Source organism: Ostrea edulis, chromosome 4, assembly GCF_947568905.1.
Source record: "Ostrea edulis chromosome 4, xbOstEdul1.1, whole genome shotgun sequence".
Taxonomy (NCBI): domain Eukaryota; kingdom Metazoa; phylum Mollusca; class Bivalvia; order Ostreida; family Ostreidae; genus Ostrea; species Ostrea edulis.
In genome coordinates this window covers 72,564,177-72,591,434 of record NC_079167.1, presented here as the reverse complement: position 1 = coordinate 72,591,434, position 27,258 = coordinate 72,564,177, and the positions used below count along the sequence as shown (strand labels likewise).

Sequence of the window (27,258 nt, the reverse complement as noted above, 5' to 3'; positions counted from 1 at the left end):
GCCATGATGTGAACAAACTTGAATCTGCACTATGTCATGAAACTTTCATGTAAATTTCAACTTTGCTGGCCCAATGAATCTTGAGAAGATTTGTAAATGACCCCACCCTATTTTTGGCATTTTCTTGATTATCTCCCCTTGGAAAAGGGTTTTGTCCTTCATTTGTTCAAACTTGAACTCCCTTTACCCAAGGATGCTTTTTGCCAAGTTTGGTTGAAATTGGCAGAGTGATTTTGGAGAAGTTGAAAAGTTGACAGATGGACAACGGGTGATCAGAAAGTTCACCCGAGCTGAAAAGCTTATTCAGGATTATTTCATCCAGTTTTAAATTTGTCCAGAGCTATTTCCTCATCTTACTGTAAAGGGTAGGCAGATTTGTTAATCCCGTAATTCAATATAATAGATTGCGCAAATCAAAACCAAATTCTTCAGCAAAACCGCTGCACCCCATCACCTAATCTCAGCCGAGATTCGGCTTGGCTGAATACCCAGCTGAATCGACTCTCAGTCAAGATTACCCCAGCACCATACTTGGTACACATGTTCCACCAGTGGACCTGCACACTTGTGTACATATCAAGGATCACAAAATGTTTGGGAGTACCTACAACCCCCCCCCCCCCCCCCCTCAATAAGTTTTTTCCTTAAAGTGTGACCGTCGCGGTGTCCTAGAGGTTAGAGTGTTCACCCTACATGTGGAAGGTCGGGGTGCGAATCCCAGCCATGACAGACCCAAGTCGTTATAACAGGTAGAGACAGTTCCATCGCCAAAAACTCGGCATCAGATGTGAATGTCACGGGTCCTCGGAGATGACCTTAAAAACAGATGTCCCATGTCACAGTAGGTGTGGAACCTAAAAAACCCTCACTGCTCAATGGCCAAAAGTGCTCAGCAAAGGCCTAATTTTGAAGTCCTTCACTAGTCTTGGTGATGTCTCCATATGAGTGAAAAATTCTCGAGAGAGATGTTATACAATACAATTGAATCGAATCCTTGAAGTATGACACAGACACTGGGATCATGACAATAGGTCTCTGGACAGTTGTCCTGGTGAGCTAAAAAATATAAATTGCATTGAAGAGCGTAAAAAAAAAAAAAAACCCACCCAGTTTAAATGAAAGAAAGCAAAAGTGAGCAAGCTCACATACCCCACACTCCAACATTGCTTGACAATGCCTCATATAATGAATGGTAATGATATGTATTGCTGCAAAAACAGGACAGACGGGCTCAAAATTCTAAGTTCAAAGGGACATAACTCCCAGAAAAATTATTGAATCAGAATTTCCTGGGAATATGCACATCTACATGGTGTGTCCTTATTAACTACAAAGTTTCACGAAATTCTGTTGAGCGGTCTCGGAGGAGTTGCGCTTACAAGAACAGGACAGATGGACTGACAGGTCAAAAACATTATACCCTCCACAACTTCATTGCGTGGAACTTCATTGCGTGGGGTACAATTAATACCACAAGGTGATACAGACCATACTGGCAGAAAATAAGAAAATGCCACAACAATTTTCTAGTCTTTATTCGAAGGTTTTTCTAGTCTTTATTTGTAGGTTTTTCTATGTATTCGGCAGCTATTCCAAACTGGCCCTCCACTGCGTCCACCACCAGGGTCTCTCCCAGCTGTTGATCCAAGCCTTGCCAGGATCTGTTTGATAGGTACTCCCCTGTAAATGGCAAAACATGAATCTATATACAGTTGAACTTCGAACACCGATATCTCGAATACCATTGATTTGTCAAAGTGATTCAGAAGTCCCAACCACTTATTCTTTAAGTATTTTACCCTTGATATCTCGAATTCTTGGATATCTCAAAGTTTTTTCTTGGTCCCATCGAGTTCGAGATAACCAGGTTTGACTGTACTTAAGAGATAAATTTTTTTTTGAAAATACATGAAGGTATGAACTGCGACATTTCACACCAGCATACGTCATGATTTGCAGTAGCACTTCATGAAAAAGTATGCAGGCATGAAGCATTGATTGTGATTCATACCCTCGTGAATTTCTAAAAATAAAATTAATTTTTTCATACATGTATATACATTTTATCATTTCTGTCAGAATTCCCAGCTGTTCAAATAGATGTATTATATTTATCAAGATTCAGACGCCTATACTTTGCATTCATTGTAAAGAGATATGCGTATGACATTCCGGCCATTGATAATCACTCCACATCTCTCCCTGGGTCTCACTATAACAGGACTAAAGTACCTCTCATGACTCATCCAAGCTCAAGCATAAAGGAAATAATATCTATTTCAATGCAAAATTCAACAATTGATCAACCTTCCTTGAGAGTCACAGCATACAAATTCAAAAGCAAACTTTAGCTCAAGTATGTGTGTCTAACATGTTTTTTTAAAGGGCTCTTTTAAAAATAGTCTATATCAACAAATCACATTTAGATCTTTGTGATCAAATGTATTATATTATCTAAGACCTCTCTATTGTAAACATACAGTTTGGAGAAGAATTCTTCCAGTTACCTTGACTTGTCCAAATGTCTTTGAGTCTGGGTTATGACCCACCACCATCCATGAATAACCATTGTGCTAGTGCATGAATAAGCACCTGCTAACAATTGTTACAAAGAACAGTTTTTAAAAAATGTTCTCCTTGTGACCTTGACTTTTTCCACCTTGGACAATCTTAACAATCCTCAAGTCACAGAAAAAACTTTGTATGAAGGTGTGAGCATTGGATGTTTCTTAGTTACAAAGCTATGTGGCGTCCAACATCAGAAACAACTTATACAGATAGACAGGAAATAGTAATTCTGTACCCCTCTCCCAAAACATTTGTAAGCAGGGGTGTGTGTGTGTGTGTTAAAATGCGCCTACATGAATCCTCTGTCAAATTTCACGATCACCTTGTTGTAATTAGATTGCCTTTGTTGGTGACCATTCCATTACCTGCTGACTCTGCTGGTAGTGTGGACACACTAAGAGCTTGACTACGGAGAACAACTGAGGAAACAGTCTCTGGTTGGTCTTTGGATAAGCCAATAGTTCTCATCTTTCCAGTAATGAGGGATACATCTGTCACTTCATCAGGAACCACCAGCTCTCGATAAGATGACCCTCCTGAAATTGATTTTATAAACATCAAAAGAAAACATACACGGTCAGATCAATACGGAATTATAGCTTTTTATCATATTCCTACATATACAGTCAGATCAATACTAAATTATAACCTTTTATCATATTCCTACATATACAGTCAGATCAATACTAAATTATAGCCTTTTATCCTATTCCTTAGAAGTATGTGAGTGTATAGAGGAAACATTGCTAATCATATCCTACTCTGTATCATATCAGTATATAGCTAGAACACAAAACCAAAACAAGAGGCCCACGGACCACATCGCTAACCTGATCAGCACTTCCTAACTGTTACAAAATATCTAGCCATTAATATTTGTACCCTTTTCCTAGTCAAAGGAGCCATGCATGGTTGAACAAATTTGTAGCAACAAAGTGAAAATTGATTGCTACTCATTCACAATTTAGGGACCTTTTCTTTAAACAAAATGCCATGGACCACAATGCTCACCTGAGTCACCTTGGCCCTAAATATCTTCACCCTCTTTAATACAATGACCTTAATGTCTTAAAGAAAGTATAAAAGATTCCCTCCCATAATCATGTATCATGTAAAATTTGATCCATGATTTTAGCCCCACCCTAACCCTACGGTCCATAAAAAAAACTGAATTCAAAAGATATACATATTGATATGATTTAGTGTGGCCCTGCTACTCTTAATTTTTTCCCTCATATTTCCTATATATAGTCATGCAAAATTTTAATTCCCTATTTAAGCCAACCCTATTGAAATCTAATCTGTGGTCCTTAATAAGAAAATTTTCAAAGATTACATATTTTCCCATGTAAAATTTTGATTCCCTATTAAGGCCCAATCTTAACCCAAGGCCATGATTTGAAGAATATTGAATCTACAGTACCTGAGGATGCTTGCATATCAATGACAACAAAGCATGGCCCTGTTGGTCTGGAGAAATCTTTATACAAAATTTTCTCATATACTGCCATGCACAATTTTATTCCCTATCATGGCCCCCTCATACACTCTTGAGGCCATGCTTTTAAATAAACGGAAATCTGCAAAACCTGAGAATGGTTGCATATTGATATGACTAATCATGGCCCTGGTCTGGAGAAGATTTTAAAAATCTTTTCCTATAAATTCCCTTAAAAAGACTTTGTTCCCCTATTGTGGACCCATCCAACCACCCATGGCCATGGCTTAAACAAACTTAAATCTGTACTACCTTAGGATGCTTACATATTACAATGACTAATCATGACCCTGCTGTTTTTGAGAAGAAGAATTTTAAAGATTTTTCCTGTATATCCTCATATAAAACATTAATCCCCTATTGTGGCCCCATCCTATCCCCAAAGTCATTGATTTCAACAATTTTAAATTTACACTACCTGATGATGCTTAGCTAATAACATGACTATTCATGGTCTAATTGTTCATAAAGACTTTCTACTATATATTCCCTTGTAAAACTATGATCCCCTATTGAGGCCCCACCCTACCCCTGAGGGGCCACAAATTCAACAAACTTGAATCTGTACTCCCTGAAGATCCTTGCATATTCATATGACAAATCAAGACCTTGCTGTTCTTGAGAAGAACATTTTAGAATTTCCCCCCCTATATATCCCATGTAAAACTTTGGTCCCCTATTGTGACCCCACCCTACTCCAAAGGGTCATGATTTGAACATGTTTGAATCTCCACTCATTAAGGATGCTTTCACATAAGTTTTGTCTGATCCAGCGGTTCTTAAAAGATTTTTAAAAGATATATATGACACCATATCTTCACCATTTCTTAATTATCTCCCCTGTGAAAAATGTATGACCCCTCATTCGAGCAATATTGCCCCTTTACTAAGGAATGCTTTATGGCAAGTTTGGTAGAAACTGGCCTTGTGGTGCTGGAGAAGTTGAAAATGTGTAAAGTTTATTTACTGACAAACAGAGGTTGTACAAAAAGTGAGCTTACAGCTCAGGCTTGGATTTAGTTTGAATTTTCTTTTATTTAGGCAGTCAGAATTTGAGTAAAATCTCAGACTTCAGTCCAAGTTCCAACATCAGTTTGTTTGGGTTTTTTTTTTGGGGGGGGGGGGGGGGGGGGCATGACATGTTGAAAAATCCAGATCAGGTGAGTTAATTAATTCACACTTGTTTTTATATAATGCAACATAAAACGGAGTAGAATTTAGCACCTCTCCTATGGGGCCCATTATTGGTCTGTAGGTCACAATTGGAACAAACTTTAATCTCAACTATATGTATATACCATGATTTTGAGAAGATATTTTAAGACACTCATCCAATGTTCAGTTTTTCTTGATTATCTCCCCTTTATAAAGAATTTGCCCTATCATTTGAATAAACTTGAATCCCCTTTTACCCAAGGATACTTTGTGCCAAGTTTGCTTGAAATTGACTTCATCGTTCTAGAGAAGGAGATGAAAATGTGAAGTCGACAGAGACGACAACAAATTTCAATCAGGAAAGCTCACCTAATGATTTTGTCACAGGTGAGCTAAAAACCTCTAAATGGATCCCAAACAGAAGTTTCCCATTGAAGTATTTATGTACTGCGTACCTGGTAATAGATCAGTAAAGTTTGTGACATAACTCCCATCCCATTCAAAATTACTGTTACAGGCAAGTTCCATCTCAAATGGTGTCACAACAGGCTTATAGAATTCTGAACTGTCTAGGAGGCTGTTATCAGGACATGCCACCAAAACAAACACATCAATCTCCATAAAGTTGGCCAATTTGGGAACATTAAGCTTGCCCACCACAAAAGTATAGCTCTTCTTCCCGGCTCTCTTAATCATATCCTTGAGCCTGTTGATGATGTTTAAGTAGTTTACCACTCCCAATGTGCCTGCCACTATACCCACAATCCTGGCATCTTTCGCCTTCTCTACCATGTGAAAGCGCTTCATCAATGCCTTGTTGCTCCTGACATTTTCTTTGACGACTTCCATTCTGGATGGATTATAACAACAGAACGAACACTTGTTGAATGTCATCATTAAGTTTGATAATGCCAAACTCTCCTCCCCAATATAAAATATTTTCCTGGATTCATCAAAGTCCTGTTCACACATGTTGGGGAATAATCTCCCACACTTCCGGAATGCTGTCCTAGGACTCTGAAATCCTACACAGTCTGTGCTATGTGATGCAGCATTGATCTCTTGACCAACACTAGTGTCTACTGAGACTGGAACATCTAACCTCGACAATGTCAGATTCTTGAAAGCTGAAGTCAGTTGGTTAGATAGTGTATCTACAAGTAAAATATAAACAGTTAATACCTAAAGAACTGTTCAAAAACTTTGCTGTTATTACTCTCTTGTAAAAATCTTACACATTTACCAGCAAATCAAGTCCAAGTACAATATCATGATAGAGAGCCATGAATTGAACCCATCTGCACCAGACATGAAACATTTTTTGAAAAAAAATGTAGCGCCTCTGTTCCTTAACCTAGCATGAAGCTTTTTCGCTACAGCAATGCTGTATAAGTGGAATTTTTAGCGAGACACAAACTTAGCGGTTTTCTCATAAAAATGGGTATATATAATTAGCGATAGCTATTCTAGCAACTTTGTAATTCCAAGAAAGATAACTGTTACCTGCGATACAGAATAAATTGTCAGCAATATTTAATTTTAGTGATCTCAACACCCTTAATAATAATGCCAAAATCAAATCACTAAATATTCTGCTTATATGGTATTGATGTAAGTTACTTGTAAGAGGATTACCTGCAACATAGTCATATTCTGTTTCATATATCAGAACCACATTATCTTCTGCTGAATACAAACTGTTAAACTTCTCCACACAATCTGGTACATCGATCTCCTTATGACCAAATATGTAGAGGACTGGAAGGCGATTGGTGGGACTCAAGCATGCATGACCAAAGTGAATGATGCTGTCTGCTTTAAAGTGTTCTGCTGCCACTTCATCCACACAACAACTTTGTACGTAAAAAATTATAAAACATTAGAAATACACTGCTTGAAAATGAGGCCAGACAAAAGAAATATACTCCTAAATAATCCTTACAACATTTGGTACATTAGCATCAACATATTGATCATAAGACCACCTATAAAAAGATTCTTATTTTGCCCATGCAATCCCTGCAATTCTAGGTATACGTAGGTAAGCATAATCTCTGAGGTCAGATTGGTTTCTGTTAGAACGGTCATGGAAACTGGACTGCTTATGATAGAAGAGCTGAAAGCATTTTAAAACTTTTTCTATTCTTACTTTCTTTTCTAAATAAAATTACGTTTTACTCTTTTCTGATATTCTATCATTCCATGGCCTTTTCTTCTTTTCACAGCGGCCATTTTAATCATACAGTATGTACAAGTTAGTGTAATTGTTACGAGAACAGAGTTGACTGAATGATATAGTTCGTAAAGTATGCAATTGATTTTCCAAATGGACTCTGGAAAGTTAGGACAATTTCTTTTAATTGAAACTGAACTTGCCACAAAGATATACATATACCTATATATACCAATATCCTGATAAAATCTGCCCTAAAAATGTGAAATAAAACTTTTCATTCGGTAAGATTTACTTCAGTCAGTTGGGCAAGGACAAACAAACTTTTTGAACTTTAGCCCAAAGTACAGGTAAGCACCTATAATGAAAACATAATATTATGACAAAAATACCTTCCATACGAAGTGTCCCCCAAAACTGCTATTTTTTTACTGGTTGCTTTTTCTAATCTTTCAGCAACTTGAGTGGCATCTCTCATGATCTCATCTGGAAACTGGAGTGCAACCTGTAAGATTTAAAAAAAAATGTGTACAAAAACATTTCATAAAGACACATAAAATTTTATATACTACAGGTGTTCTTCAGTGTATGTATTCCTGTGTTAATCATATTTGCATAGATGATAAGATTAATAAATTTACCTTCTCATAACAGTGACTATTTATCCAGTTGGCACATCTTCCGATTTCGTATACCGTCTCTATAACACTCCCCTCTGTGGATGAATGCAGAGGGGCATCAATTTGTCTATGGATGACCGTCTCATCTGCTGTGCTAAAGGCTGACATTTTTTTCCCCTAAAAATTGAAATTTGTACATCAACACCTCAACCTGCGGTGCTTGGTTTTTTGTACAGTAAATGGACAATATATACATTCAAATATTGCTATCTCGATGGGACCAAGAAAAAACTTCGAGATATCAAATGATATATTTAAAAGTTACATGTAGAACAAGGCATTGAAGTCTCTAAAATAGTTAATTTTCACTAGCTTTTGAATAAATCCAGGGATTCAGTCTTATCACATGCATGCATCTGATGTTTATGTCTCTCAACTGATTCGATATGCAAGAGCTTGTTCTGCATATGTCTAGTTTTGAAATAGAAGCAGGCTACTGATAAATAAGTTGATGTTACAGGGGTTTCAACAGTCTTATTTAGAGTCAGTACATGTATTTTGTAAATTTTATGGTCATCATAGCAATCTAATTTACCAATACAACCTGTTATTGGGTAAAAAGCAGTCTGACATGTTTCATATCAATTGAGGCCATTCTTTACACACTGATTTTGACTACTGAATACTCCATTTATCTATTTGAGATATATGGCTCATAACGGGTATTACCAGTTGACAGGGGATGCTTACTCCTCCTAGGGAGCTGACCCCACCTCTGGTATGTCCTGGGGCCTGTATTTGCCCTACTCTTAATTTTGTATTCTTTATAGGAGTTATGAGATTGATCACTGTTTGTTATCTATACACCTTTTCATCCAAGGGTACATGCATGTTGTTCCATAGTTTTGGGTCAATTGTACAAAAACTTGTATCGCTGAAAGTTTTTTTTATTAAATGGAACTAAGTACCGGTGGCTCCCAGAGCTAGCTGGATTGAACAGTGGAGCCTGTGTATTGCTGAACTTCTCAAATGCCTCTGACAAGGTGCCCCATCAATTAATTCTCAGCAAGTGTCATTATTATGGAATCAGGGGAATGGGTCACAAGGTTTCTGATGGATTGAACTCAGCAGGTCATACAACCAGACAAGTGTGTGACAAACAAGAGGAAGTCCACCATCAGAAATTACACCTTCCACTGGAAAGACCTTGGCAACAGTGAAGTCCACAAAATACCTAGGCCTCAACATCAGAACTTGTCATGGAATCAACATATTGGGTCAGTCATGAACAAAGCAAATAACATCAATGCTTTTCTCAGGCATAACATCAGCACTCTAGGGCCACCAAGGCACAGCATTACACTACCTTAGTAAGATCAATTGTGGAGTACTAATATGCTTCCATCATGTGACACCCGGTAACTCAGAGAAACATTTATTAGCTGGAATTGGAAGAACATTACGCTTTGTTACTGGGAATTACAGAACTACCAGCAGTGTATCCAAGATGTTAGAAGACCTACATTTAGCTGACACTACAAGACCGCCCACGGAAAGCAAAGGTCACCACGCTTCACTGTATTGTTCACCATCTTGTTGCTGTACCATCACATACTTACCTTGTGTCTTAGGGAGCCAATTCAACAACACAGGAACATGGCATCAGGTCCCTGCTCCCTTACTCTGGGACTCATGGCCATCAACAGTCCTAAATGCCATCAGGTCCCTGCTCCCTTACTCTAGGACTCAGAGCCACCAACAGTCCTACATGACATCAGGTCCCTGCTCCCTTACTCTAGGACTCATGGCCATCAACAGTCCTAAATGCCATCAGGTCCCTGCTCCCTTACTCTGGGACTCAGAGCCACCAACAGTCCTACATGACATCAGGTACCTGCTCCCTTACTCTAGGACTGAGTCATCAACAGTCCTACATGCCATCAGGTCCCTGCTCCCTTACTCTAGGACTCAGAGCCATCAACAGTCCTACATGGCATCAGGTCCATGCTCCCTTACTCTGGGACTCAGAGCCATCAACAGTCCTACATACCATCAGGTCCCTGTTCCCTTACTCTAGGACTCAGAGCCATCAACAGTCCTACATGACATCAGGTCCCTGCTCCCTTACTCTAGGACTGAGTCATCAACAGTCCTACATGACATCAGGTCCCTGCTCCCTTACTCTAGGACTCAGAGCCATCAACAGTCCTACATGCCATCAGGTCCCTGCTCCCTTACTCTGGGACTCAGAGTCATCAACAGTCCTACATGACATCAGGTCCCTGCTCCCTTTCTCTGGGACTCAGAGCCATCAACAGTCCTACATGCCATCATGTCCCTGCTCCCTTACTCTATGACTCAGAGCCATCAACAGCACTACATGCCATTAGGTCCCTGCTCCCTTACTCTAGGACTCAGAGTCATCAACAGTCCTACATGACATCAGGTCCCTGCTCCCTTACTCTAGGACTCAGAGCCATCAACAGTCCTACTTGCCATTAGGTCCCTGCTCCCTTACTCTAGGACTCAGAGCCATCAACAGTCCTACATGACATCAGGTCCCTGCTCCCTTACTCTAGGACTCAGAGCCATCAACAGTCCTACATGACATCAGGTCCCTGCTCCCTTACTCTGGGACTCAGAGCCATCAACAGTCCTACATGGCATCAGGTCCCTGCTCCCTTACTCTAGGACTCAGAGCCATCAACAGTCCTACATGCCATCAGGTCCCTGCTCCCTTACTCTAGGACTCAGAGTCATCAACAGTCCTACATGGCATCAGGTCCCTGCTCCCTTACTCTGGGACTCAGAGCCATCAACAGTCCTACATGGCATCAGGTCCCTGCTCCCTTACTCTAGGACTCAGAGCCATCAACAGTTCTACATGGCATCAGGTCCCTGCTCCCTTACTCTGGGACTCAGAGCCATCAACAATCCTACATCCCATCAGGTCCCTGCTCCCTTACTCTAGGACTCAGAGCCATCAACAATCCCTTTTTCCATCAACAATAATACTATCATATGCTGTCAATGTTTCCAGTCTGAATGAATTTAAGAACAGCATCAGAACAATTAGCATGATCTAATCCTGCCAGTTTTGGTTGTAAATAGTCCTAGGTTTTTTATAAACTGTAAATAGATTGAAGCTAAGTTGTTTCCTATGGGCATGTGTAAATGGTCATGTGTGATAATACATCAGATGGTGGCATGTTGATCAATAGAAGGAGGAGAAGCTGCTTTTTTTAGGGGGTGGGGTGGTGGTGGTCAGAGTGTATTCTTTGACCTATATCTCCAAAATACAAATACTCCCACCTACAGCTTCATTAAGCAAAGCTAAGCTACGGTACTCTCAGCTCAGTCCTTGACTGGAATAGTAGGCATCATACCGATTTATGGTTTTTTTCCCTCTGTCTCGATAAAAATACTGTATACTTCAATGTCTATACATGTTTAACTGTCTTGGGGAGGATGTTATATCGTCTACACGTTATAATTTGATTACAGGCTTTTATTATACTAGTTTTAAATTCAATAACTATTAAACTTGGATGATATACTACTCTCTTTAGAGAAGTGGACACAATATAGCTGCCAGACTATACCTGTCCACCTCTCTAAAAACAATAAGGTATATTATATATGATGATGTGCACTAGTTTATATACGATGATGTGCACTATTATATTATATACGATGACATGCACTATGCAGCTGTAACAAGAAGGCAAAAAATACAACAGACCAGACCAGGATTTGAACCCGAGCCCCCTGAATCTCTAGTCAGGTGCTCTACTAACTAAGCTAACTGGCCACTGGCGATCGAACCCGGCAATCTAATTAAAATTAGATTGTCGAACCCGGCTGACAACTATATTCCTCCCTCCTTGAATGTCTTCACACTTGAAGACATCTACCCAGGATCTTTATCCCCTGGTGGGCATTTTCACCTGTCAGTCCAGGGGCTGGTCTACGACACTAAATGTAACAAGAAGGGAGAAAATGCAACAGACCAGATTGGGATTCAAACCTGTTGCATTTTCTCCCTTACTGTTACATTTGGTGCCATCGACCACCCCTCATGGGCTTGGAATTGAAAATTCTGCAAGGGGCAAAAAAATGTGGGTTGTAACCTTGAAGACAATTTACGAGGGAGGAATGCAGCAGTCAGACGAGTTCAATCACCGTTGGCCAGATAGCCCAGTTGGTGGAGCACCTGACTAGAAAACTCAGGGGGTCCGGGTTCGAATCCCGGTCTACTCCATTGCTTTTTTCCCATTCCTATTAACACACCTATAAGCACACCATAGATAGGCCTATATGTAAACTGTATGATACCATATACATATACATGTATTATAACTGGTATATCTATCACTCTCAAATCAACAAGTTCCTGTGATTGTACATGACTCACTAGACGTAGACTGTCTATTACACTAAATTAGAATAATCTAACTGTGTCTCGGGACAGGCCCTCACCTCCGTAGGACGTTAGTACTTTAACAATAGAACATTCTATTTATGTTACACTTATTGACTTAACACTGTTACAGGGCACACGTTGTTTCAGAATGTCTCTGGTTGATTTTGCATGTTTGGCACTACGACATAGAATTTTTTACCTATGTTGGTAGATCAACTTTGTATCCAAACTGACTAGTAAAAATCACTATTGGTATCTTTATAGTTTAGGTAAAAATAAAAAAAAAGTTTTGAACGCCATCTGCTGACTCGTGTTGATATCTTTTGCAGTGACTTCCTAGTTTTATCCGAACCCACTTATTAAAGCTTTTAGGTGAAGCAGACGAAGGAACTTGTTTACAGAAAAAGTCCTTTTATTTTTTGTTTGCCACTTAGTGATGTTTTCATGAGGTAGGCGTGCTAACTGCATTGTTAATATTAATCCAATATTTTTTATATACATAAGATATTTCTGTTCACGTTCGGTAGTAAGCAATACAACGTATGGCATGACTGAGGTCAATAATGTCAAAATTTCAGGCCAAATTGTTTTGGCACACCCTCCCTGTTGACACACTTGCATCTTATTACATCTTCCCTGTTTGATAATTAGTAACTACTAGATATTTAATAATCAAAATTTATGTAGTTTATCTCATTTAACTAGATTTCTACTAACATATTGCAAACGGTGATTAAGCACTTGGATATCGAACAAATTCAGAATTCTTACTTTTCACCAAATATTAACTGTCTTGGGTCCATGAAACATCATTGTTTATCTTTAAAAAATTAAGCACCGCAAATACATCTGTAAAGCTGGGATGTGATGCAGTCAATGATCGATGCAAAATCAAGGAATTTCAGTGAGATGTTGATAGGCTGTGATAGTTGGGCCAATACACCCTGCCTGTACCTGCACTAATCCCAGCGAGATTTGTTGAGGTTGGATATTTGGACAATCCAAATATCCAGCATTGACGAATCTCACTGAGTCTATACCTTCACCAGTACAGCGATGAATTAAACTGTTGGGCTTATGGGGAATTTTTGTTGTTGTAGTTCTGAGAAAAAGCATAGTGCTAATGGTCCTTGTCACCAATGAAAATATTCAGCCCATATGGTATTCCCATGAATTTTAATAATTTGTTATTATTTGGAAGATCGGAAGTTATTGCAAGTGCCTGCCTGGTCTGTAGTTTGACATCTTATTGTACAAGATTGACTATTTTTCCATCAGTAATTTGTATGCCAAACCCAATATATTATTGTAGCGATTTGACAGACAAAATAAATTTATATGAACTTTAGATTTCATACGTTGCACCCTTTACTACTATTAAGGTGGTAGTGGGTGGGTGGGGGTTTCCAGCAAAACCCTAATAGGTCCTACAAAACTAACAAGGGTGCAGGATTCAATGTCTTGCAAAGGCTACCTCATTTTTAACATATCTCTCAATGCCATAATTAATACTATAAATCGGGAGTAACACTATTTACACTAATCCTAAATTGAAAATCCAAATCATATATTCACCACAGTTCAATTTTCAAATAGGTGTTTCAGTGAGATTAAATGTACTAAAAAATTAATGATGATTGTTAGGTTTTAACATACCTGTTAAAATTCAAGCTGTTAGCAATAATCTTACGGAATTTAGAGGCCACTTCTGCATTACAAAATGATTAAAAAATACATGCAATTTGTTATTTCTCATAATATTCTCACTACGCACTTACTTTTCCAGAGTGATGACTGAAGATAAAACGCCACGAAGTCATATACAAAAAGCTGAGAAAATGGGTATCTCTGATTCTGTGATGTAACTCCATACAGTCACCATAAGTAATGAACAAACAGTGGAGGGGGACATGAACCAGCCCATGTCCTTCAGTGTCCAGCGTGAGGTCCAGTTTCGTTTTCTCTGTCCCAATGACATAAATGAAGTCAAAAGGCTGTGCACAGAATGGTTTCCGATTGAGTAAGTGATGATCAATCAATAGCTCATGCCATGTGAATGACCAGGGTGTATGCCATATGGAGGGTGCCCTATAGCAAGCACTTTGTCTGTCTGTCAGTCCGTCAGCATTTTCTGTGACATCAATCTGATTAAAATCAGATCCTATGATCAGCTCACGTAGATCGCTTCACTACGTGGGCAAATCATGGGATCTGATTTTATTTAGATTGCTATGACACATGATAACTTTTACAGTTTTAATGAATTTTATACATATTACTAGTAGGCAGAGGAAGACCTGTTTCAGTTTTCAGATTCATTGGCGTAATTTGTCCTTATAAAGTTGTGGCTTAAATTTTTTTCAAATATTATTAAAGGGACTGATTTACGATTTCCCCCAAAATTTCGTTTTTCACTTTTGATGAACAAAATCTACTGTCTAATGTGTTTGAAAGATTTCACATAAAGTTAAGGTTATACATCATCTCAGAAGCTCATTTTAAAGAGTTTGTTATTTGTTTTGTAAACAAAGATTGCAGTATGTTATTGTTCACAAAATTTTCAAAAGAAATGGTTATCGATCCAAGTTTATCATATCTTTCACATTTCAAGCATTCTTTGGGTAAAATGTGTCATCTAAAAGTTAAATTTTTGACTATGCAAAATTAAGATGCTTAAAATTACAAAGATATTTCACTGGTTTCTTTGTATACATAAAAAGACTCGAGTCTTTGTTTACATAATACAGATTTAAGGCTAAAATATTGCATTTATTCTTGCATTCAGAAGGTCAAAATTCTAGCTGTCAACATTAAATCAATTACATTTTTAATATTTAACATCAAAAATTGCAAAATGTTGTTTTTCTAAAATCGTGAACCAGTCCTTTTAAGATAATACATGTAGCACTATGGCATTCAATAATTAGAGATTACTTGAGAAAATATTCGTAGAATTTAAAGTAATGCTCAGATTAGGAAGAGGAAGTATCAGTTTTATCGTTGCAGAGTTATGGGATGTAGATTTTTTTTTACTATCAATTAGATGACAGCACTTTCTATGCTGTCTTTGAGTCCAGAAAATAATTAGATGGATCTACCAACTATACTGATTCAACTACCTAATCAGGTACACAAACTTTAATGGAAGAGCACCTGATTCGTTAAGCATGTTAAGTGTCCCTTTCTGACTTGTCAGTTTTCATGCTTAGTTCCCATAGGTGTACTTTTTTGGTCTCATAACTCTTCCCTTGATTTTCATAGAATTATGACACACCTTTCAGTTGATAGTGTTAAATCTAGGATCTAGAGAGGGCACACATATCATATGTTCCAAAGGGCACTTTTCGTTGCAGCAAGACAATTTCGGGGCACTTTCATTGTATCATACTATGATAGTAATAGAATAATCATTTAGCCTCTATAAAAGTTAATACCTGCTGCCTTGATTTTAAACTTTTCAATCAACCTTGTGAAATAAAGAACAATTGTTTATGTTAACAAATATTTTAAAAATTTTATAGAGAAAAAAGGGCATTGTGCAATTAAAAAGGGTATGGTGCAGCGCCATGCTAGTTTGCTTTAGATTTTACACTAGTTGAAAATTGATTAGGTTCTCTATCTTGGGTTAAAATTTGCGACAAAATACACGTATATTTTACGTTACTAAACCCTCTGCAGCTGGATTTTTTAAAATGTCAATTCAAGGTTATAAAGGATTTAGAAAGTCTACAAACCTTGTGTTAGAAGAATATTTTAATCATTTACTATATAAATGTGCATGATTTGCCATTTCTATTTCATATGATATATTGTCAATTTCTATACCTCCAGAGATGTATTTGAATTTTGTAATTTATGATAAATATAGACCTTATTTCAGACATCACATTTCTTGTATACATCTAAACAACTATTGCTGGGTGTTCATGTCGTATTGTCATATTATAAAAGCTAAGTAAACATGTAATTCTAAACTTAATGTCATTGTTCAAAATTTCTTTTTATCCAGTTAGTTACTTGTCATCATGTAAAATTTCATGCATTACTAACTTTTGACAGGTACCCTGACACTTTCATGCATTACTAACTTTTGACAGGTACCCTGACACTTTCATGCATTACTAACTTTTGACAGGTACCCTGACACTTTCATGCATTATTATTTTTTGACAGGTACCCTGACACTTGGTACCAGGATATTACATCCAACCCCAAGTTCTACTCACTGGCAGCCACCTACCATTCCAGGATCATCGGGATCATCGTGGTGGAGGTCAAACAACTTGCCAACACCAATAAAGAGGTTCAGAGACAACACACTAGATTTTGATTGTATTAGATTTTTTTAGCTCACCTGAGGTGAAAACTCAAGTGAGCTTTTTTGATAAAAGTTTGTCTATCATCTGTCTGTCTGTAAAACTTTTTACATTTATAACTTCCAATGTTATCAAACTTGCAACAAAGCAACCTTGGGTAAAAAGGGCTCAAGTTTGTTGAAATGTAGTATCATAGTATCTGGTGTTTTGGAAGGGCGTGTTGATAATTAAGAAATAGTGAAAATAATATCTGGTGTTTTGGGAGGGGGTATTAATAATTAAGAAATAGTGAAGTTTTGGGAGGGGGGGTGTTAATAATTAAGAAAAAGTGAAAATAGTATCTGGTGTTTTGGGAGGATGTATGTGTTGTGTGTGTCTGTGTGTGTTAGTGAAAATAGTATCTGGTATTTTGAAACAGAACATCTATAACTTATGAAGGCTTCCTTATATATGTCTTCACAAGGGAAGGGTGTCTGATATGCTACGCTCCATACATACTTTTTCCCTAAATTTGGAATTTTTTTCAGAGTGATAGGACTCAATTATATAATCTTGACAAATCATTTAATTGTTGATGTCATAAGTGATGTATGTTTAGACTTATAATACACTGACAACAAACAAACTAGGTAAACAATATTCCAAACAATGATCGAGCATCAGAAGCACCACACACTTGTATAAGAAATCAATATGCAAGCAACCTCACCTAGTGTAGATTCGAGTGTGTTCTCACAAAAACTTCAAAGTCTGGACAGGCAACAAAAATGTGTTATGGAGGTACTCTACATCATCATAGTGGCTGACTTCCTTTTAAAACATGAATGAAAGTACGAATATCAGCAATATTCGTCTATTCATTTTCAATATCATTGCCTAACTGAGTAGCTCAGTAGGTTAGCACGTTGACTGCTGGACTGTAAATTGTGGTTTTGAATCTAGCAGGGGTTTTAAGAAAAAATTGAGATTGGTTTCTTCTAAAACTGCATTTTTTTGAGTAAATAAAGTAAAGGACCTCCCCACTTTAGCTGTAGCTTGTGGTCCCTTTTTACCATCCCTCTTTTCAAATAAAGAATGATTTATCTATTATACTTGTTGATGAATACTAAACACTGATGTATCTCCAGTATGTTCACAGTCCTTTTCCCCTGGGATATTGGAAGATGAGGTTACAAAACTAAGTTTTAAATGGATACCATCAGCCTGAAAACTATAGAATTATTACCTGAATTGATACGGCTTTCCTTTATTCACGAAACAATGTGCTATTTATACAATTTGAACTTGTTAAAGTCCCCTGACGCACATGGGGCTATTTATAGACGCCTACCATGTTTTTTTTTACGCTGTTTTGAAGGGAAAATTAATAACTTTGATACATGAACTTCGGATCATACAGCTTTAAGCAGATAAAATAGACTGACTGCCTGACATTGAGAGAGAGAGAGAGAGAGAGAGAGAGAGAGAGAGAGAGAGAGAGAGAGAGAATATTGAAATGTGTATTCTGTGTAAAATCCAAATAACACAGGGATGTAGCAACAGGAAGAGGGAGGGAGTGTCCCCTCCCTCATTTGGTATGTATACATGTAGTCGACAATACTGTGCGGCCTGATGAGTATTTCGAGCATTAGTGTGACACAGATTATCACATGGCTGATTTGATATTCAGCAGGTCAAGATGAGGTCAAGACATGTAAATGAGGTACATGTAGAAAGAAACCGTGTAGTTTTTGTAGATTTTTATGAATTTCATCACCAGCACAAGATTGTCCAGTCTTGTCTTTTGGATATAATTTTCTTTATTACAAAAAAGAAATATAATAAAAAGGAGAAATCCGGGCAACGTTGTGCTCAATATAAACAAAGGCTTGCAAAACTGGTCATTCAATGAATATCCATAGAGATTTAACAAAAACAGACAACCCTGACTTCAAAAGACGGCATAGCTCTTGATGTTAACAAACTTTGATGTTTTACTAAATCATTGGGGGCCATATGTCACAGCTGAAGTGGAGAGGTCCTTTGAAAGTTTCCAATTTCAAAATATTATTATAAATATCCCCCAATTTTCATCCATGTCAAATTTTTCTTATGTAGCATTCCTTCTCAAGTTTTACATAGGAATTCTTAAAAATCCAAGGTACATTATGTCAAATTTATATACAAGCATGCTGTTATGTTTGTGCACATTATCACTTCCCCCACCTTTCTCTCTTTCTTCCTGAAGTGGGGCTTCAAAAGGATCCATTAAGAGGGATTTAAAGTTTTACTTGGGAATATATAGGAAAGTTATTCAATAAATCTTCTTCTAAAGTTAACCACAAAGGTACAGTTCATCCTCATGTATTGTAGATTCCAGATTTTACACACTGTGCCACAGTGGTCCTTGATAACTTGATTTAAATTTTTACATAGGAATATAAAGCAGCATTCTTCTCAGAAGCCATAAGGACACATATTGTAAAATTAAGTACAAATTCCCTCTTGTAGTTGTTCATACCATGGCAGCATCCCCCCATCCCTGGAGCTGCTGCCTCTGAAATGATGTTTATTTTCTGAGCTGCTGATGTTGATATAGAAGTATTATTGAATGATGTTTATTTTCCGAGCTTCTGATGTTGATATAGAAGTATTATTGAATGATGTTTATTTTCTGAGCTGCTGATGTTGATATAGAAGTATTATTGAATGATGTTTATTTTCTGAGCTGCTGATGTTGATATAGAAGAATTATTGAATGATGTTTATTTTCTGAGCTGCTGATGTTGATATAGAAGTATTATTGAATGATGTTTATTTTCTGAGCTGCTGATGTTGATATAGAAGAATTATTGAATGATGTTTATTTTCTGAGCTGCTGATGTTGATATAGAAGTATTATTGAATGATGTTTATTTTCTGAGCTTCTGATGTTGATATAGAAGTGTTATTGAATGATGTTTATTTTCCGAGCTTCTGATGTTGATATAGAAGAATTATTGAATGATGTTTATTTTCTGAGCTGCTGATGTTGATATAGAAGAATTATTGAATGATATTTTTTCTTTTTATTGTAGGATGCAGACATAGTGGCCTCCTATTATCCCTCGACTTGTCAGGTGGCTTACATACTGAGTCTGGGTGTCGTGGTGGACTACAGGAAACATGGAATAGGTAGTTATTACAGAACAGTAACGAGATTCTTTTGTTTACCTGAGGCCTATTAAAAGAGTATTCTCTGTTTTTATTCCTCCTAGATCACTTGGCTTGTCTGTCTATCTTTTTGTCATTTTTACTGTTTGTTTGAAACTTTAATCTTGGTCGTGATTTTTTTAAATAAACAAGGACAACTTCTTACTTGGGAAACTATATACATGTATGTGACTGATAAGATCAAGGTCATTTATGAAGGTTAAATTTGCCACATTGGCATGGCCTTGTCTGGGAGAAATGCATTGCACAACAACATCTTGTTTTAGACATATTTGTGGGTCAAGTAATACTAGAGAAGTTCCTTATCAATTTTTTATTGAAAGATGATAAATCTTAAATCTCACAATTTTCATAAACTACAGATACTTGAAGACCATTACACTTGGTGATCTTAATTTCCTTACACTTATATCTTCTTACTTAAAGTTGCAATTTTTTCGATTCATGGTATGTGTTCACTTTTTTTTTAGCTCACCTGAGCTGAAAGCTCAAGTGAGCTTTTCTGATCGCCTGTTGTCCGTCGTTTGTCCGTCCGTCTGTAAACTTTTTACATTTTCGACTTTTTCTCCAGAACCACCGGGCCAATTATAACCAAACTTGGCCAAAAGCATCCTTGGGTGAAGGGCTTTCAAGTTTGTTGAAATTAAGGGCCATGCCCTCTTCAAAGGCGAGATAATCACAAAAATGCAAAAATAGGGTGGGGTCATTTAAAAATTTTCTCAAGAACCACTGGGCCAGAAATGTTGAAATTTATATGAAAGCTTCCTGACATAGTGCAGATTCAAGTTTGTTAAAATCATGAACCCCGGGGGTAGGATGGGGTCGCAATAGGGGATCAAAGTTTTACATACAAATATATAGAAAAAATCTTCCTCTCAAGAACCACTGGGCCAGAAGAGCTGAAATTTACATGAAAGCTTTCTGACATAGTGCAGATTCAAATTGGTTAAAATCATGACCTCCAGGAGTAGGATGGGGTCACAATAGGGGATCAAAGATTTACATACAAATATATAGGGAAAATCTTTAAAAATCTTCTTCTCAAAAACTACTGAGCCAGGAAAGTGGAAATTTACATGAAAGCTTCCTGACATAGTGCAGATTCAAGTTTGTTAAAGTCACGACCCCTAGTGTTAGGATGGGGCCACAATAGGGGATCAAAGTTTTACATAACTGATAAGTAGAAAAAATCTTTTTAAAAAAAATTCCATAAGAACCATTTGGCTAAAGAAATTTACCATTGCACAAAAGCTTCCTGACAGTGCAGATTGAAGTTTGTAAAAATCATGGTCCCCGGGGGTAAGATAGGGCCACAGCAGGGGATAAAAATTTTACTTACAAATATATAGGAAAATCATTAAAAATCTTCTGAAAAATCACTGGCCAGAAAAGTTTACATTTACGTGAAAGCTTCCTGACAGTGCAGATTCAATTTTGTATAAATCATGGCCTCCAGGAGTAGTTTGGGGCCACAATAGGGATCAAAGTTTTACATAAAAATATATAGAGAAAATCTTTAAATATGAGCCAAGGTGACTCAGGTGAGCGATGTGGCCCATGGGCCTCTTGTTTCCTGTTGGAATATGTGATTTACATGAAAATGTATTTTATGAAATTTATTTCATTTTGTAGCTTCACTGTTGTTAGATAGCTTAATCTCATACCTCACTGCCAAAGACCGCTACAACTGTAAAGCCATTTATCTCCATGTCCTGGCCACTAACTGTGTTGCCATCAAGTTCTACGAGAAGCGGCGATTCAAGGTTCATAGCTTCCTGCCATATTACTACTCAATACAAGGAAAACCCCGCGATGGATACCTGTATGTGCTGTACATCAATGGGGGCAAACCGCCATGGTCAACGATATATCCTTTACAAAACTTCCACGTTTCATGTACCTTGTGGTTAACATTGTTTAACTTGACTCAGTTTCATAGATTCGATGCAGTAAGCATATTTTGCCAAAGCATTTTACATAAACAAATTTATTAACAATGATGATTCTCTATCCAATATAGAGGGAATAATGTTCTGAGAGATAACTAGCTACATGTAAGTTTGGGTTTAAATGTACATTAGAGTTACAGGTTTTTACTTTAAGATAGATTTAATAGAGAAAACCATTGACACAGACTTACTTAATATTCTGCTATTACACAGCATTCTTCAGTTGTGAGAATATCACATCGGATTTGGCGTATCAGATTGATTTACTGCAACTGTAGTTAGGAAAGAAACAATTTATAATTTAACCCTGATTTTTGTTTTTAGAATAAATACATGAATGTAAGCTCATTCATCAAGCTATTTACAATCACCATAAAATCTCAAAACTAAATAATTATAAGGTTTTTGGGTACAATTGACTGCCAGGTTACATCTTTAGAAACACACTGCATATAAGTCTTTCTGTATAACTGTTAAATATCATTTCCAACATTTATTAATATATTCGATCAGTGCATATTATCTATTCAAGATATATTACTGTATTCTGGTTTGAGTCACACAAAATATTGCGCTGGGGGAAAAAACCCATTTATGATCAGCATAACATGTTTAAATTTTCAACGAATATGTAATATGTGAAAGTAATCTGATTGAAAGTAAAATGAATCGAAAAGCTGATTTTTTTTTCTTAGAAACAATTTTTGAAATTTATATAACTACGACTGCTGCCTCCTCAGTCTCTATTTAATATTAGGCCATTCTACGATCGTATCATTAGTATTCATTCCATATCACCTGCATATGGTGTTTATAACTCTCAACTGATTCGATACGTAAGAGCTTGTTCTACGTATGATCAGTTTTGAAATTGAGGCAGGCTACTGGCAAACAAATTGATGTTACAGGGGTTTCAACAGTCTCGTTAAAAGTCAGCAATTCGCAAATTCTATAGTCGTTATAATGATCTAGTTTGCCATTACAACCTATCATTGGGTCAAATCTGTCTGACGTGTTTCATACCGATTATTAGGTTGTTCTTTTGTGATTTTGACTACGGATAACTTCGTTTAACTGATCAAAATATAGGGCTCACGGCAGGCGCGACCAGTTGACAAGGGATGCTTACTCCTCCTAGGCACCTGATCCCACCTCTGGTATATCCAGGGGGCCGTGTTTGCCCAACGCTCTATTTTGTATTGCTTATAAGAGTTATGAGATTGATCACTGTTCAATATCTTCACTTTCACCTTAAAAACCAAGGTTTCACTTCATTGTATGTGTAGGCGTGATAAAATTCTTCTGTCATTGCTAAGTGGGCTGCAATGTACATACATGTACCATTCACGTAGGTCTAACTTGGTAGTACATACTTTACCTAAGCAGATGACACATCTCTGTATGAGTGAAATATTCTCAAAAGGTCTTAAATCTCCAAACAACCACCTACCTTGATAATGAAAAAAAGAATTTGATTTGTAGATATGATGAACAAAATCAGATGCAGTCATTTATGATCCACAATTTTCAAAACAATAATTGTGTCAAAAAGTGCAGGGTTTTGTTTTTTGTTTTGTTGTTAAATTTTCAGTAAAGACTATTTCTTTAACAGTTTTACTGATTATGTCATGAATATGGGAGAGTTGCTGTTGAAGCTACAACCATGTGCTCTACCACGGCAGATCATTCGAAGTGTACGTGGATGGTTTTGTCGATTATTGGCTGGGGCCACTTCTGACTAGTTATCATTCCATTTCCTTCTAGGGAGTATCTCAAAAGTATACTATATTTATATCAGGGAGCATCTCAGAAGTATTCTCTGGATAATTAGTACCACAGTCTTTCTTCTTTTGTCAGTAATATAACCACTGCAAATTCTGTATGTATTCTACCAGCAAAGTTGTGATATTTGCAATCAATCCATATATATTATTTATTATACTAAAATAAAGTTATATAGTGGAGTAATATTATACTGAAAATGATATTTGCAACTTAATTAATGTCAAGTCTTAAGAAAGCACCCTCTTGTTTTTGTATGTACAGTCCGTCTATGTGTACTGGAAAATTATGAACATCAGATTAAACAGAATTTTTTTCTGACTTTAAAACCTCTGTGCTAAAAGTAGCTAGCTATTGTATTCTGAATTGTAGTTTAGGACGTTTTACAAGTGCTGTAGTAATTAGTGTCAAGTTTTACATACAAGTATAAAATTGAAACTAAAATATTCAAAAAGCATACTGTATATGTGAGACTCTTAGAACAAAATACGCATTGCCATAATAAGAGTATGAGTTTTGTCCATGTTCAGGTAGAGCTTCATGTGGATCTAGCTTTGTGTGTGTCTCGAGTGTAAGGTATGAAGAAATTAATGAAGGTCATTCTGTACAGGGTACTGTATGAATTATTGTTGTCTTCTTTTTGTGTTTGAAATAACCATCTTCATTTTCAATATATACTGATTATTTGCCTCAAAATATGGAAATTTTATGTGTTTTCTGTTACTTAGGTATGACCATTTGACACAAGATAGATATTATTTCAGTAATCTGCAATTGAAAAAATTTTAATTGGATGTACTTAACTTATAAAAATCTGTGATCAACTTTTACAAAGTACTACATACGATTTTAAGGATTTTCTTACCAGTAGATACCAAACCATGATTTACTGTTAAGTCACATACTTGTATTTTCTTGGGATGGAATATTTATTGTGTTTTGAGACCAAAAAAATAGAAGGTTTTGTGGTTATAGAGTTATGGTTCTTTATGATAGGTTGCTATCTCTTGGTCATGGGGATTTGAATTTAAGGTTTTTTAAATACCGATAATGTTGAAACCACAAAAATTAGACTGACAAAAATCGGTGATTTACGGTATGTTTACTTCATCTGCAGCAGCAAATTACCTGTGTGTGTTTCACATCTCCATCTGATTACTGTGTGTGTGTTTCACATCTCCATCTGATTACTGTGTGTTGGGTAATTTGTCTTTAGTATAAATTGAATTTCATTTCGGTGTTCACTTTAATGGTTGTAGTAAAATGTTTACATATCGTAAATCTTTTTAAAATAGCCATTAAAGGGTTTACCTGGGATATGAACAAATTCACTAAAATCCTGGGAATTCCATCCACAAGAGACACTTTAATCCAAATGTATGTATGTTTGAACGCAGGACTGAATGTCGGGAGCAAGTCTGAATTTTATATATCTATGATCTCATTAGTTCCTGCTGTCATTAGATTTAATAAAGATAATGGCAATTTTTATTTAGCTACTTTAAAAGTGCTTGACACCAGAATGTCATTGTCTTGCCAATAGGCCATTATCTATTTTACTAAGAAACATTATTTATATACTATAAACATACTAGGTGATAATCTTATTGAACGGAGTGTTTTTCAGTGCTACTATTTTAGTACACGTACTTTTTTCACTATTTTAGTGGTAATTTTTCCGACTAATTCCAGCACATGTACTGTTACAAGGAGATGGACATCAGATCCAAAATGATTTTGTTAGAAAAATACAAGTATGCTAAATTCTAATTACATGTCTCTATGTTCTTTATACATGTAAAAAGAAACTTTATACATGTAAAAAGAAACTTATTGCAAGACATTCATACATACATAGAGAGAGAGAGAGAGAGAGAGAGAGAGATATTAAAAAAATGAAAGAATATGTGATTATAGTGAGCAATTGACTTTGCATGCAGAATTATGAATAGTAAATACAACTTTACAAATATTCATGTTGTTAATACATATGTATATGGTATCATTCCTTTGCATAATGAATCTTATGTATAAAAAAAAAAAAGGAAAGAGAGAAATTAGATTACTGCAGGCTTTGTAAACCTCTAATGATATGGACAATTAGAGTGTAATTTGGGGGTGTGGCACTGTGATAAACTGTATTAACTACAAAGTTATGAGAAGTGCATAATAGATTTGAAAGTGAACAAATGTAGAGAAACCCATTGGTACATCTCATGTTCTACACTAAAACTCCAAGGTATCAGCAATATATTTACTCAGTAATTCATCGTAAATGTTCATGATTTATCAGGTATCTTGGAAAAAAAGTCACAGTTTCATTAAACTTCAATCAAAATTTGTCCATATGTATTTCAGTGGAATTATACAGTAAATGTTTATTTTTTGTTTGATTGTCTTCATGTTAGGAATTTTTCCCGTGTCGGGAATTTGGCCATCAAACGCCATGGTATTGTAATGAATAGTTGCACTCGTGTGTTAGTCAGGCAGGCAGGAGCTGTGTAAACAATTCACTGTGATATTTGTAATATTCTGCAAATTTGAAATCCAACATGGTGTATTAATGTGTTGTCATTAAAACAATGTTGTGTCTCCTAAACTTAGGCTAAAAGGGTTTCATTAATTAAAACATCATGTCTTTGAAAAAGTTGTGATTAACAGAGCAAAGCTGAAAGAAATGTACATCATTGAAATTAGAATACTCCAGAACAAAATTTATTGCACTTGTTTATATGCTCTAACCTGCAAACCCTTCCCAAGTGGATGAAGTTCAGGATTATTGTAGCCTGTGACAAAATATACACATTAAATTTCTAATAAATTCCAACAAAAATGTTAATTAGTGAATCAGGTCTAAAAAAATTTTATATCTTCAAGTGACATCCAATATGGTGAATAGTATGTTATTGTCATTAGGTACAGTGGAATTTTCATTAGCATTTTATTTTTCTGGAATTCAAACTGGATGAATTTAAAATTACCCATTAATTTCTAGTGGTAATTATACATTGTGGTGAATTTAATCATTGTATTGACTTGGCTTTAACTTCCATTCGAAATTCAGACGTAAAAATAATATCTTGTCCTTTTAATTTTAATAGCAGGATAGCTCAGTGTAGATCAAGGGTTTGAGTCTAGCAGGGATTTTAAAAAAAAAATTCAAGTGTGTTTCTACTTTTTTTTTCGCTGAATAAATATTCAATTTCAAAATACTACAGTACATATATCATTTACTTTTCATTTGGTCTTCCTGGTGGGTTATTCCTTCATAAGATGGGACAGTTGTTTTTCAATATGTCTGGTTGAAAAAGAGGGAAAAAAAGCAGATGAAAATTTTGCGATACACAGCATTTCCTTTTATGTATGTTACAAGCACCCATTAAATTGCATTGACAGAAACCTTGGGAACACCTTAGATTGTTGCGTACACATGTATAGTCACTTGTTACTGTTTTGTGCTGTTTGTGACGTTATTTAAAACACATTGTTATACTTTAAGTAGTTAATTGTGCACTCTGTTACTGTTTTGGATTCATTCATTCATTGACATTCATATTGAGGAAATAAATATTGATTATCTGA

The 27,258-nt window shown here is 36.3% G+C and overlaps 2 protein-coding genes across 2 annotated transcripts; one reads left to right on the top strand and one right to left on the bottom strand.

Annotated features, from left to right (window-relative positions):
* Window positions 1-1,518: 1,518 nt before the first annotated feature.
* On the bottom strand, window positions 1,519-12,804 carry LOC125669814 (2-(3-amino-3-carboxypropyl)histidine synthase subunit 2-like). The gene is made up of 7 exons (XM_048904617.2): window positions 12,637-12,804; window positions 8,036-8,191; window positions 7,787-7,899; window positions 6,857-7,074; window positions 5,677-6,375; window positions 2,934-3,104; window positions 1,519-1,680 (listed from the first exon to the last, which is right to left on the bottom strand). The coding sequence occupies exons 2-7, from the start codon at window positions 8,180-8,182 to the stop codon at window positions 1,550-1,552; spliced, it is 1,479 nt and encodes a 492-aa protein (XP_048760574.2). The 5' UTR covers window positions 8,183-8,191; window positions 12,637-12,804; the 3' UTR covers window positions 1,519-1,549.
* On the top strand, window positions 12,799-27,258 carry LOC125669813 (N-alpha-acetyltransferase 60-like). Its single transcript, XM_048904616.2, has 6 exons — window positions 12,799-12,886; window positions 14,224-14,457; window positions 16,611-16,740; window positions 19,810-19,906; window positions 21,578-21,812; window positions 23,513-27,258. Exons 2-6 carry the CDS (start codon window positions 14,348-14,350, stop codon window positions 23,634-23,636), a joined length of 696 nt encoding a protein of 231 aa, XP_048760573.1. The 5' UTR covers window positions 12,799-12,886; window positions 14,224-14,347; the 3' UTR covers window positions 23,637-27,258.

Coding starts and splice junctions, on each gene's coding strand:
- LOC125669814 (XM_048904617.2), bottom strand. CDS start 8,182: ATGTCAGCCTTTAGCACAGCAGATGAGACGGTCATCCATAGACAAATT. Junction 7,075..7,786: donor GGGGACACTTCGTATGGAAG/GTATTTTTGTCA, acceptor TTACGTACAAAG/TTGTTGTGTGGATGAAGTGG. Junction 6,376..6,856: donor AGAATATGACTATGTTGCAG/GTAATCCTCTTA, acceptor TTTTACTTGTAG/ATACACTATCTAACCAACTG.
- LOC125669813 (XM_048904616.2), top strand. CDS start 14,348: ATGAACCAGCCCATGTCCTTCAGTGTCCAGCGTGAGGTCCAGTTTCGT. Junction 19,907..21,577: donor CTACAGGAAACATGGAATAG/GTAGTTATTACA, acceptor TTCATTTTGTAG/CTTCACTGTTGTTAGATAGC. Junction 21,813..23,512: donor AAACCGCCATGGTCAACGAT/ATATCCTTTACA, acceptor TAACAGTTTTAC/TGATTATGTCATGAATATGG.